Genomic DNA, 14022 nt, shown 5'->3' on the forward strand with positions numbered 1-14022 from the left:
GCACCGCCATGCTTCTACAGTAGCCCAGAACAAACAAACCAAATATTGGCTCCAGAGAGGGCCTTTTGCATTTTTTAGATTTAGTTTTTAGAGCATTTTTTGCCTTTATTTTGCTGGCGACAGTGAGAGAGAGAGGAGAAAATCAGGCAAAGCCAAAGCCACGGCAGTAAGGACTAAGCCTTCATGGTACGCGCTCTACCAGGTGAGCCAAAGGAGCATCCCAGGCCGTTTCCATTTTTACGTTACCTGAAGGCCTCTGTAGGTCCTATACACTTGGAAAGGGGGGGGTGAAGGGAGGGGTATTCAGTTCTGTAGCTTCACTGCTAGATGCCACTAAATCCTACACCTGGTATTTTAACCAAATGGGAAAGTGGTCTCAGACCTTTGGACCCTACTGTATACAATATTAAGTTCATATATATATATGTATATATGTATATATGACGTTGAGGTAGCTCTGCAAATACTGCAATAAAATTGGGTCACTATAATTTAAATGGCTAATAGTAGCATTTGTCAATGAAAAGGTCTGGAAACCAGGACTTGTGTGTTTCCAGTAGACACAAACTGAAGCTGTGTGCACTGATCCAGTTTGGAGGATCTGTGTTGGTGCCAACACTGACATTATTAAATGGGTGGTCTGGTATCAGCCACATGCAATCATTACAAACTAGGCTAATTTTAATGTGTAAAGCTACTGCTGATACTGATTCATCACATCCTACATCCTGCCACTCAGTGTTAGTTAACATTACCAAACATTAACTCCATTCAGTTCTGTTAAAGAAAGATTAAGTGACACATTTTTCCTCCAACAAATTAACTCATGACTCAATTCATAACCGATAAAATTCACCATTCCAGTCACAGCATTGGCAGGGTTGTTTAGAAACATTGCATGGACTACATAAAACAGAATAAGTTGGTTTGTCTCTCGTTATGATGATGCCTTGTAGTCTAAAAGTTAAGAATTAATGTAGTTAGTCTCAGCATTGCCTTACACATACAGGAATGGTCTTCATCAGGTGCACATAGAGTTTTACATGTTTTCAATTAGGAAAAAGAATATCACTGCTATTGTATTAGTACTTTGGGTTTTGGAAGAACATTTCAGATAGGTCCATATAGTTGGAGATTAGGTTATGTTGTCAGCTCCCTTTGATTTAACGCTTAAATACAGTGGGTTTCCAAAAGTCAGAAACCAAAGGGCTCTCAGACTTTTGGACGCTACTGTGAATCAGAAGTTGAAGACAGTGTCACATTTTAACGTGGACTGGACCAGCTGGGAAAGTCAAGCAAGAGAAAGCAAGTAATCCTTTATTCCTCATCACTTCTGTTCAGATGCCCTTGAGCAAGACATAGAAGCTGCACTTGCTCCAGTGACTTGAACTGAAGAAGAGCAGCTTTCTTGACACACATGTGAGCTAACCTGCGTGTGTCTTACCTGCTGACAGATCTACAGGGCTGCGAGGAACCTGGGGTTCAGGCAGCATGGGGCTGTGCTCTTTAGGGGCGTCCAACCCCGCTGGGGCTGTAAGATGCTGGGGCTCTGCTATACTAGGAGGTCTCTCTGCTTGGAGGGGGGCAGCTCCCAACTCCACAGTGACCCCCTTCCCTCCAGGTTGGGAGAAACCTAAGGAACAAAGGCAGATGAGCAGGGTCAGTGTTGGAGATTCTTAAGCAAATATACACCAATGGCCTGAAATAGCACACTGGTAACGGGAGGAAGTAAGAGGGCAGTGGGTGGACAAGGACAAGTGTTGTACTGCACAGTGACAAAGCAGAGACAGAGCGAGAGAAAAAGAGGAATGAAAAACTCGAACAAAATGACACATACTGTTCAATCACAGCACTGCGGTCTAAACATGCACTGTATGTGAGATAAAAACTGACAGAGCCTGGGTGATGTTCTGTCTACAGTGTGTATGTTTCCTGGGGACACATGAATGAGTGAGATTAGTAAAGAGTGTGTGTGGAGTGTGATTGGTATCTAAGCTCAATTGGTGGCCATTGATGGACGCAAGTGTCAACTGTTTGTGTATTTGTATGAGAATGTGTGTGTGTGTGTGTGTGTGAGAGAGAGAGAGAGATAGCGAGAGAGAGAGAGGGTTAGGGAAAAAGGATGTGTGTGTGTTCAAGCCTGGAGCAGTAATTCGGTGGCCCAGCGACGACAGGTCTCATTAAGGCAGCAGTGAGAGCTGGGTATGCAGAGGTTGGCAAAGTGAAAGGCATAACTCAGCCTCATAGCTCAAACTGTGTGTGTATGTGTGTGTGTGTGTGTGTGTGTGTGTCACTGTAGAGTATCAGCAGATACCAAGTAAGCGACAGTAGCAGCTCTGCATGCAACTAACAGGCCGGATTTTACAGCCGCAATTTGGAGGCCTGTTGTTGGACTAAAGTGACATTTTTAATGAGAAAGTTAATCTAATGAGCAAAAAGATTTGGGCACTGAGATGCCATTCATGTTTGTTGTGATGATCTTCAGTGATTGAAGGTTAATGCGTGTTTGTAAAACTGGATTTCTAAAAGGTCAATCCCTTATTTCAACACACCATTACCAAAGAATGGATGTAAAAACTGTGCACAAATCTCAAGTGGGAACAGCATGAGGGCCGGATGGAAGTGCAGGCTGGACATTAATGTAGAAATTGAATAGAAATTGAGTTGAGAAGACCTCAACTTGTAATTACAGCCACACTGATGATTCTGTTGCTAGCATAACTGAGCTGCTTTCCCTTCACAATGCTACACGTTCAGAAACAGATACATGCCTGTGATTGGTCAAACAAGAGCCTATACCTTGACAACATAAGAAGTGTTTTAGCAATGTAACTGACCTGTTGCACTAAAAGCAGCATCTTGTGTTAATATTGTTACTGTGTGTCTCAGTGAGATGTTGCACTTGAAGCAGCCCACTCTACATCCCGCCCTTCACAGCAGAAGTATCACTGCAAGATGTTGGATGTCTCACTTCAACATGCGAAAAATCATGTGACCATCCCCAGACGCTGAGACTGTCTCTTCGATATAAGTTTGTAAAAACAGCTAGTTTTCAACCTTGAAGTCTTTTCTCTTATAAAACCAAGTTTGTCCAAGTAGGTTTTCTAGAGTGGGGCCTGCTTCGCCTCACTGTTGTGAGCTCATTACTGCCCCTGAGGCCAAAGGGCAGAAAACACCCGCTGCTACTTGACGGCTGGTGAGAACTGCAGTTGTGTGTTTTTTTTTCCACTCAAAAATAAACTGTGAAAGAAAAAATATGCTTTTTTGGGCGTTTTCAAACAATATTTTAATCAGACTTCAAGGATTAAGACTAACAGGAGGACTAACTAACACCTCTGCAAAAATGAGTAGTGTACAGCTGAGCTTTTCTATGAGAGCTATGGGGATACGACTCTGCTAATAATGTTTTTGCAAGGAAAAAATACCTAATAAATGGACTAACTTCATTCCACTGAAATTATTCAAAGCAAACACAGCAACAGAACAGCTTAGATAGATAAATAATGAACACAGGCCAGCGGCCTAATATTTATAAGAAGAGAAGCTAACATAATGTAACTTGATGTAGAGCTACTGAAGTGGAAGTCTGGGAAGTGAAGTAATTTTATTTTAAATCTGGTATCTTTGGTGTTCATTTTATATGCTCACTATAGGAACGAATGCAGGGATAACGAAGACTGTCAAATTACATTACCTAAGCAAAAACTATTTCTCCTCTAAAGAGTTAACAGCTGCTCACTCATGCTGTTACCATTATCTGAGTCTGAAAGTAGAGCGAATGCAGGTAGTTAAGATAATGTCAGGTGAGCAAGAAAAACAAATTTAGTTTGTCAAATTAAAATTTAGATTGAAACCCACATGCAATAAGTGAAAAGTGAGGTAAAATAAAACATTTTACATTTTCATCAAAAGACACTGCACTACCCCAGAATAAGATACCAGACTTAACCCTGGCTCCAGAGCACTGTTCTGCATAATGGCACTTTCTGCAATTAGCATTTTTTTCTCCACATCCTGGACCTCATGGTTGTTAAACTTATACACCAGATCATCACATACATCATGTCCTAAATGTATAAAACACTCATCTGGCTGTTTTGTATTTTGTCCATCATTAAGTCAAAAGCTTAGGAAATATGTTTACAGAGCAAGAAATCCCTAATCAGTATGTAAATAAAGGCACTGGATGGGCAACAGGTGTTACTACAGGAAGTACTATAATGAAATTAATTAGGGTGTTTCGCTCAGTTTCTCTAATGGCTCTTGTTGATTAATGGTGAATGCAATATTTGATTTAGCAGCTCAGTTAAAAACTGTGATTTGTTAACATTTCATTCAAACTCATTAGTGCTCCTGATGCAAGCAAACACCTTCCTAAGGCAAATGTATTACTTAGTTTCAGTCGTGAAAAATACATGCTACAAAGATGTTTTTGGAGTTAGAGTTAGAGTCTGCCATTATTATAGTAGAGTATCAGTATCAGTGTTTCAGAGAGGCAGTTTGAGAAAATAACGGACGGTATACCTGAGAAAGCTGCCATCAGGCCAGTATCCATCATTTGGGCAGAGCTGGTCTGAGAGCCCAGAGGATCTGAATAACCTGCCATGGAGGCTGGCAGGAGGGATGCATGGAAGAATGGAAAAGACAATGACAAGAGGGGAGAAGAAAAGAAAAAGAGAAAAAGAGGTAAGGAAGATGATGGATGGGTGGATGAGGTAGTCAGTGGAGAAAAAGAAGAGAAGGAATAGATGAGAAGGAGGTGGTGCTTAGTCACGAAGGCATTAATAATTTAGAATGGGTGAGGCGGAGGTAGACGACAAGGAGGAGGGAAACGAGAGGTGAAAAACATTGAAATCACAACATGAAACTGCAGAAAGTTCAGTACTGTACATCAAAAACCTAATCAGAAAATTAGGTATATTGTTTTTACATTTTCATATATCTATTTTCATACCTCTTGTCTGTATTAAGTAAGTATTTATCTTTGTTTGGCTGAGAGCTACAGACAACCAGAGGCAAATTCCTTTGCAAAATTCTTGTTGATTCTGATTCTGTTCAAATAAAAAGTCTTTATAATTACGATTCATCCTGGAGGTGGAATGAAGTCATTTCTTTGGAAGTCACAATCTTGGCTTTCTTTCACATCCTGCCATTTTTTTTGGCTGTCTGCTGGTGTGCACTGCCAAACGCACCTTTCCCTTCTGCTGCGACATAATTGGCTACTGACTGATTCAAAGCTTTTCTCTACCGTAATTTTTCACTTTTGGCCTCGGTGAAGATATCAATTAAGGTTCATTTCAAGTTTAAAGTGAAGTCACAAGTCATTGAAGTCATAAGATTAATGGATCTAGTCTGACTTGACTCCATAGCACTGTTAATAATTGTTATGTTAAAGTTCTCCAAAATCCAACCGTTCACATTCACTGAAAATGCACTAAATGAAGTGCAGCTGTCTCCAAATGCAATAAGTACAATTATAGAGCAGTTATTGTTCCTATTTAAAACTTAAAATGGCCTGTTAAGACACCAAAGCACCATAACAATCACCGAAAAACTATTGCTGCACTATTATGGAAGAAGTAGCATTTTTTATTTTTCATGGCATTCGGAAGTGTTACTTCAGACTGTTGACCTTCGTACCTGATAAAAAGTCTGTAGCCAAGGCCTGTTTCTGGTCAAACGATAGTGGCCGCACCTCTCCCTGCGGCTCCGGGCGTGACGCTGATGTCTGTCCCCCCGAGGTCAGCTTACAACCTGCAGTGACAACATGGATCATCGAAACATCAGTTCCCCCCTCCTCGCTGATGACGTGTTACTGTACAACCCTAATTTAATGACACGAGGCTGTTCAAATCACACTCCGCTGAACACAAACACACACTCAAATTACCCCCCAAGCAGCAGGCATTTACAAAACATAAACAATTCTATATAGTGAACTTAAATGCTCACATGCACCCGCACATGCACACGCACTCTCACCTGCCAAATTTCCTCCCAAAAGCAGATATCCCAGTCCCATACAACTCAACATGCAGTGGTGTTCCCTATGTGCTGCTCAGTGCCTCTGTCTCTGTCTGTCTCCACTGCAGCCTCAGCTGGCTCTGAGCTACTAACACTGTGAACCCCCAGTCACACACACACTCACACACAATCGCCACACAAAGAGAGACACACACACTCACACACACAAGAATGCAATCGCAGTCAGGGAGTCTGGGTTTGGTGTGACGTCTCACTGTCTGTCTGGTTCAGGTCCCAGGCCCCGCCAGCTAGCGCCTCCCCTCGCAGCCCACCCCCTCCCTCTCTACTCCTGTAGTCACCCTTCAACTCTTGTGCCAGTCTCCAACCAGAGGTCCTAAGTGGACTGCAGAGGAAGGACCCCGACTGGCTGATTTAATGTGGCTGGAGAAGAGGGGGAATAGAGGGAGAAGAGGAGGGAAAAGCGAGCGAGGGTCAGAGAGAGGGAGATGGAGTAGGAGTAACAGACAGCAAAGAATGACAGAGACGCCGGAAAGAGGATTGAGGGAACAGACAAGGATGTAAGGAGGAAAAAAGGGAGTGAAGAATGGAGGAAAGGAAGGAAGGATGAATAAACAGGAAGGAAGTGAGGCAGACGAGTAACGGAGGGAGGGGAGGAGCGGAGGAAAGAAAGAGGGAGGCACCAGTGGCAACCGTCTCCCAGCAGCGTCCACAGAGGGTGACAGTGAGGCGAACAGACAAGACGCCACCCAAAGTCACAAACGCTTCCATGTATCAGACGCACACAGGGGCCATGGCGGGGTGTGCATTGTCTGTCTCTGCAGGATGCAGAAAACAGTCCGTCGGCAGGGTCACTGATTGATTCAAAAACACTAGTGCAGCAGCACTCGTCCTCGCTGTCTCGATTTCTGTCTGTCTGCCTCTGTCGTTGTGTCTCTCTCTCTGCCTTGTAAACAAAAAATTTGGGGAAATAACAGGAGACGTGCAAGGTCACAACAGACTCCCCTCGCCAAAACAACATGCGCCGAGCATCTTCTGCTCTTCTTGGTTAAGCCAGTGAAGCAGAAACGTTGCAGGAAACCAGGCGGATGTTTCCCCTGCTGTGCTGTGCTGCTGTCCAAGGTGCTGAAATCAGACTAAGCAGCTTTGAAGGGGCAGTCAGGGGCACTGGTATGAAAACCTTTAATAGTATCCCTATTTGCATTTCAGCCCTTACTGAACCATGTGGGTTGACTCGGGTAGATCACAGCCTTATTTAAAGCTTTGGCCAGAGGGTGTTTTTTTAAATCAGAGGGAGGGAGGTTACACAAATACATAACCTCAAAGCTGGTAACTGTCTGGTAGGTCCCCATCACTCCAAGAAAACATCTTTTGGGCAAAATTAGCAGCCATGTTAGAGGACCCAGTTGACACAACTAGAGAGTTAGAGTACATGCCTTTTATAGTGGCACTTAAAAGGATAATTTTAGAAGTTATGACATTGTACTCGGCAAGTTAATTGCTGAGATCTTTGTTGAATGAAATTGTTACCTAGATTCTCCACTGAAAACATCCATCATACTTTCTAGACCTACTTCCTGGCTCAGCTTACAACCCACTGTGCTCACACGGTTTTCCTGCACAATGAGTTATTTTCACAAACATTTCACGGGGGCTCACTTTCAGTTTTGCCTTAAAAAAAAAATGGCTTAGATCAATGGTTCCTATCCTTTGCACAACTTACTCAACCCCTTCATCAAACCACCTTGATAGATATGTCCCATTATAAACACGTAGATGCGTATACATGATCTCTTTTTCAGTCAAGTTTGCATTTATACTTTGTAGGAAAAACTGATCAGTGTTCTGCTAGCCAAAAATACCTTATGTGGGTGAGGGTGGGATGGAGGAATTTGGACTCAGATACGGCTGCTCACCTCTCATGTCTCTTACCCCATTGGACATTGTTGTATCTGTGTTGTTGCTGCGTGACCAGAATTACTATTGATACAACATTGTTATAACCAGTAGAAACTAACGAACGAGCTGAAATAAACCAGAACTGGTCTTTCTATCATGTACACTGGAGTTTATCATTAATATCAGATGAGGCATTAAATTCCAAAATGAGCTGAATTTATGAATTTAAGGCTTAAACTTTTTTCTGTCAGCGAATATTATTGTTCCTAAGGTCTTCCCCTAGTTCAGAAACATTTTATGGGAGGTCACTTCAGTCCAGAAGAGAAATTTTCATGCTGGATTTATGCTGTACACACTGGTCTGTGTTTAATGTACCGGTGGTGAACTGCTCAGCTTGAAAGAGGGAGGAAGACCAACTGTGATGCATCAAATGTGAGTGTGTGCATGTGTGTGTGTGTGTGTGTTTGAGAGGGGGTGTTTCTTTTTCTTTTTTTTTTTGAGCCTGCCCCATGAATTGTTCCTAGTAGAGAGTCACTGCTCGACAGGAGGCTTATTACAGTGTCGTCAGTCATCATGACTACTGGACCTTTAACCACTGTGTCTTTCTAGAACAGAGAAGATAATCACTCCTGGGCTTCTGTAGCACCATATGTAACCAGCCTGACTGATTCCTAAGGCTAATTTCAGATCCGTGGTGTAGAGTTTAAATCCTTGCAAAGATCTTCTCTCATTTCCTATGAAAATACCTGTTATGATGCAGCGCCTGACCCATGTCAGCGGGTTGTAAGTGGACATCGCTGATCATCAGTCTATTCTATTATAGAACAGCAATGTGCTGCCTCTTTTTCATTATGCATAGTTATAAATTATTTTAATAACATTTGTCATTTTAATCTTACATTCTTTTTAAGGATGACTTTGTAACATCTATCCATGAACTACAGAAAAATAGTCTTTTGGCTAACTCAAATCACATGGGTCACACAGGGTTGAAAGACGTTTGAATTCTTGGGTGTAAAAAATGTATTAAAAGAGAAGACTATGAGTATTTCTTTAAACTAGCCTGCTTTCAAATGTCAAAACCAGTGTTCTCTGAAGTCAAGCTGTTATCACGTCTACAGTTTGTGGTGCAGAGAGTTTTAATTTTGAAAAATCACTGAACAGTCTTTCACAAATCATACAAGAAACAAGAAGTAAGAGTTCAGTGAAATGAAGTTGCTACTACAGCAAAGTTGATGTATTATAGATGTGGAAAGTTGTATGGAGGCCTGCTGTTTAAAGCAATAACTAGCAATATGTGACAATGCTGCTGATTCTAATGTATGAAAAATTAAAAATTACAAACATGTAGTGAGACAAGCCTTCTTAATAGCGTAGAAAAGACAATGACTCCATATCCATCTAGCCATGCATTTTGTATGTGGGTATCATATTTGAATGAGGAAACATATATGTAAATGCTGATTGCAATGCATGCAGAACACATTGCAGTTTTAATGTAATTTGAAGGTCTAAGCTTTCACTGTCACCAGATCATCAGGTGTAAATGCAGTCTGTACAGTGTGACCACATTCTTGAGAAAAAAAACATCCACCCAACAAGTGTAAAGGTCATGTAACTCCACCTGGTCCCGCTGCAGTGTCTCTGATTATCTATCAAAAAGCTACTGAGAAGCCTTGGCAGAAGTAAGGCTGCTGAAAAGAAACATACAGATGCTTCATATTAGAGAGATTTTAAAGCTTTAAACTTCTCTTTTTCCAACATATATCTGTGGATCAAACTTGATGACCTGATGTAACCCCAATTATCCTAGAAGGAAACAAGGAGTTGACCTTCGCCCTCTAACAGATAGTGTCACAAAATCTCAGCCACTAAGAATTAAAAATCTGATCCTGTGTTCAGTGTGGGACTAAATCCCCAAATTATGTAAGAGCTGCCGCTGCTGGGGGGAGGTTGCTGACCTCAGTATGAGGACGAAGTATTGCGAGACAGACTGGAGCAGCTATCAGTCTGACGGATGAACTTTATCGTCTCAGAGGGGTCTGAGGACACACTCACACTCGCAGCTCCTCTGCTGTGGCTGCACTAATGTGGACAAACAAATGCGCACACAGCAGCATGCAAGCACACAGTAAGGCGTGCAAACACACTTCAAGCACACACAGACAGAGAAATGCACACAGAACATGAGGGAAGACACACAAAGTCCTGTCTGCACGACTTCAGAGGACATTACTCTACTCACTCTAACATTAACCATAACTACTACTTGCCTTAACCTAACCTTAAAACCTTAAAATTAAAATCTAATGACTTATATTATGGAGACTTGCCTTTTGTCCCCATAATTCTCCATAATGCGACTGTGTGGACAGATCCAGGTCCCCACAACATGACTAATACCTGGATTACACACACACACACACACACACACACACACACACACACACACACACACACACACACACACACACACACTGGTCTTGCCTAATCCCACTCACGCATGCTCAAGATGCGGAAGTGGCACTTGAGCCTTGTGAGGGTTGTTTTGAGGACAAGCAGCAGATCCAGGATCAGCTGAGGAGGTGGTGTGGAGGTTAGTGGAGGAACGCTGCCATTCAGACTTTGTTATGATAACATCCCTGCCATCTGAAATATGACTCAGGCTACATTTACACTTTCTATTCCTGTGACATTTTCACCAGCTGATTACACCGGGCTGTTTGGGATTAAAATCTTTGCTTCTTGTTCATCACTTTGTCTGGTTTTTAAAACCATATATGGTGTTTCTGAGGAATTGCATGCAAATCCAGTGCTGGCTGCAGACTGTATCAAGCTTGAGCATATTTTTCGGTCCCTGTGGGTGATGACTCATTTCATAGTAATTGCTTAAAATCAAGGGAAAAAAATAGCAAAGTTATCAGCAAGATTTTTTCCACTTGGCAGCGACCAAGTCATTCTTTAGTTGATCCCAAACATTTACCTTCAATCACCCAACTTTATCTACAACTTTTACCTCTCCATATCTGCAACGCTGCAGCTATGACCACACCCCCTTCTATTCATAAAATATACACACACAGGTGTTTATCTTTCTGAGTAGACCTCCGCTGAGGTTGAAGGTTCCTCGGAATTTTCTCATTTAAATATTTAAGCCTCGCAGATCATTGAGGTTTTCATTGAGTCTTTAATTCAACTTTTGGAAACGGTGAAACTGAAGTGCTAAACTTACGTAGAATTAGTTCATTCAGTCCGACTCTGCAGCCCTAACACAACTGAATGTTAAACAATGTACGGAGCCACAGTGTCTGCAAATACTCTGTATTCCATTAATACAACAACAGTCATGTGAAACTCTGCTGGTGCTCTCTCTTTTAAAAGAAAAGTGTTGCTACTGACTAAATGATTTTAGGTGTCCTATTTTGCCTTTTTTTTCAATGACACTAGCAGTGAAACTCATCACTTCCTGCAGACATTTCACATTAAAAGTCTTCCAGTGGACACAATCCCATCTTGCTTGTAGGCTTTTATTGTAAAGATTCTGCAGGAAATATTTTTGGTTTCAACAGATAAACAGCCATTAAAAAATTCTGTTAATAAGAGTAACTAACAGCAGAAGAGAGGAGAGTTTTATAGTCCTGTTGTTTTTCTTGAGGATGTACATTATGCAAAATTCACCATGTGAATCATTACTAAGGAAATTCCACCCATCCTTATTTGTTTCTACCCTGCGTCTAGTTTGTGCTCATGTGACAAGTGCGACAGGCGGAAGTATAAATAAACTGCACATTCAAAATGTGTGGCACCAATTATTTAAGGTAAACACAAGAAACTTGTGCTACAGAAAATGGACCAGACTCAGTGAATAGCTCCCTAAGCTTAACATGTCCTATGATAACTATTAATTTAGCTATACAGACTAATATAGCTAAATTAATCTATATATTAATTTAGCTATTAGCTAATTAATCTAAACTAAACTGCACAGTAGTTGCGGTTGCTGATCATTACTCAGCCGAAGTCTGGTCCAGCTAGCTCTCCATTCTTATGTCCTCTCATTAGCTGACATTGTGAGGGCTGGTCTCTGCCCTCCAGCTGCACAGCCTCTGCCCCACTCTCCTCTTTCATAGATGGGACAGATGAACCATACTGGCTGGGTCAGGGCTACCACAGGACCAGGGGCCAAATAAAAAAGAGACACATTAGTAATCCAGTGGCAAACAAGGGTAACCTCTGTTGTGCAGAAAAGCACATCGTACAAGGCCGATGTCGTTACACCACTTTTCCTTGAACCCTCCTCTGTGAGTTAGAATATATATGTATAATATATATTGCCTCTTTCATCAGGTGGGAAATGTTTCCTTCTGGAAAGAGGCCATGGCCTAGTTTGGATCTGTAAGAAGCCAAGACATAACTCATGATGTATACATCAAGCAGCTTTTACATTAACATTATAAATGACTACACTGCATAGAAAAGGACCATTTCCCCATCGATTTGGTTCGTCTGATTATCATTACAGCTTACTGCCATGTGAGCTAAATACCAAACCTTGTTTTTTTCAGTCTATTTCTATTCTAGATTCAACATGGCGCCCTATGGTTTGCTTTACCAAAACTGTCTAATCTGGGATGAGCCGGCAGGATAGGCTGAAGTCCCGCAGCTGTCCTCCAGTTGACCCCAGCCTCTCCCTGCTCCTCTGCCTCAGCCTCAGCTCCTCAGGCTGGGATAGACACTACGAGTCGGGGCCACTGCAGGACCACAGATGCAGAGTGACGGTTCACTGAGGGGACACAGTGCTATTCTGCATCTAGAGTGTCCTCTTGATTCAGCCATGACAGGGCATTAATCATGCACGGTGAGTCGGGTTGAATCAGCCAGAGGTTCCCTTTCTGTCCACCTTTACCTGGACAGGCAGTCTGCATGTACACGGCTATAATATAATTTGTTTTCTTTAGACCTGAGTCAGGTCTATGTCCTTGTAGGGGTAGAAAAAAGTCCCATTCCTCATTCCTTCCAAGAATATAAAGAAGAGAATCAATTTAATAACAGAGTAAAAGCTGAGTGTGAAAAGAGAGAGTGAGAGAAAGAAGGAGAGTAACGGTGAGGTGAGGTGACACTGGGAGAAAACAGAGCTGGAGAAGGGATGAGAAGAGACAAAAGCACCCTGACAGTGTCTCTGAGGTTAAAGATGTCATTTAATGACAACCACATGGTACAAGCCCAGACACAACTTGAAGGGTTTCCCCTTGTACTCTGGCATATGTCGAGGCCTTCCTTACCACTGAACCTTCAGCCTCAGTGACATCCAGTCCAGTATAAAGTCTCGCTCAAGTGGTTCTGTACGTATGGATCTGACCAGTTATTATAGAAGATCAAAGATTAGCCTAGTTTTATTTAATCCAGCCAGAAACTCAGCCAATGTTGAACTTTAACCGCTCCTGCTGCAGCAGCTGGTGCACATGGATTTAATGTAACTACTACGGAGTATCCTATCAGTCCACCTCAATAGGGAATTCTGATGCTGCACTGATGTATATGAGCACTGATGCGGACAAAGCACGAGGCAGATGAGGCTGAAATGTTCAGCCTGTCTGGCTTCTATCATTGAGAAATAAAAAACAGACGTATTTGCCTGTTTCCAAAACTCCCAGTGCCTGCCCACATCACAGATTTGTTCAGCGATTTATAAAGAGCTGGTGTTGTGCCTGTTGACGGCTGTTTCAGCCCGCTGGAAAATAATCAACCAATCAGAGCTTTGTTGGCAGGATTAGAAATTTGCAGAGGTGCACTTTCAGGGGAGGCAAACCAGGCAAATGTTTGGGGCTCCCAAGGGGTAAAGGGGCCCCAGATGGCCCCTCATATTGGCACATTTTAGAATAACTATTTACACTCTTAAACCTCCCATAAAGACACTACACAGTGCACTCCTTTTGCTTTAAAACTCCCCTAAGTGGGGCCCCTGATGATGTGGGCTGTAGCTACCCATTGCCTGCATGTGATGTGTTCAGGGAACATCTGTAAATTGCAGCGTCTGCTAATTGGGGCAAAGAATTCCCTGGGGCCCTCTGGAGTGCAGGATTAACACTGATCATGTGTAGCTGGCTAACCAACAGAAATATTGTGACAAGTGAATTTACG

The 14022-nt window shown here is 42.3% G+C and overlaps 1 protein-coding gene across 1 annotated transcript in view; it reads right to left on the minus strand.

Moving 5' to 3' along the window:
* Window positions 1-14022, minus strand: part of LOC111657038 (uncharacterized) — a 115246-nt gene that overhangs the window by 58520 nt on the left and 42704 nt on the right. Inside the window, 3 exon segments of the mRNA XM_087174744.1 lie at window positions 1445-1633; window positions 4525-4611; window positions 5641-5754. Of these exon segments, the coding sequence (XP_087030870.1) occupies window positions 1445-1633; window positions 4525-4611; window positions 5641-5754 (390 nt within the window).

Source organism: Seriola lalandi, unplaced genomic scaffold (assembly GCF_002814215.2).
Source record: "Seriola lalandi dorsalis isolate HSWRI2012SDOR001 ecotype SW California unplaced genomic scaffold, Sedor1 jcf7180002054378, whole genome shotgun sequence".
Classification (NCBI taxonomy): domain Eukaryota; kingdom Metazoa; phylum Chordata; class Actinopteri; order Carangiformes; family Carangidae; genus Seriola; species Seriola lalandi.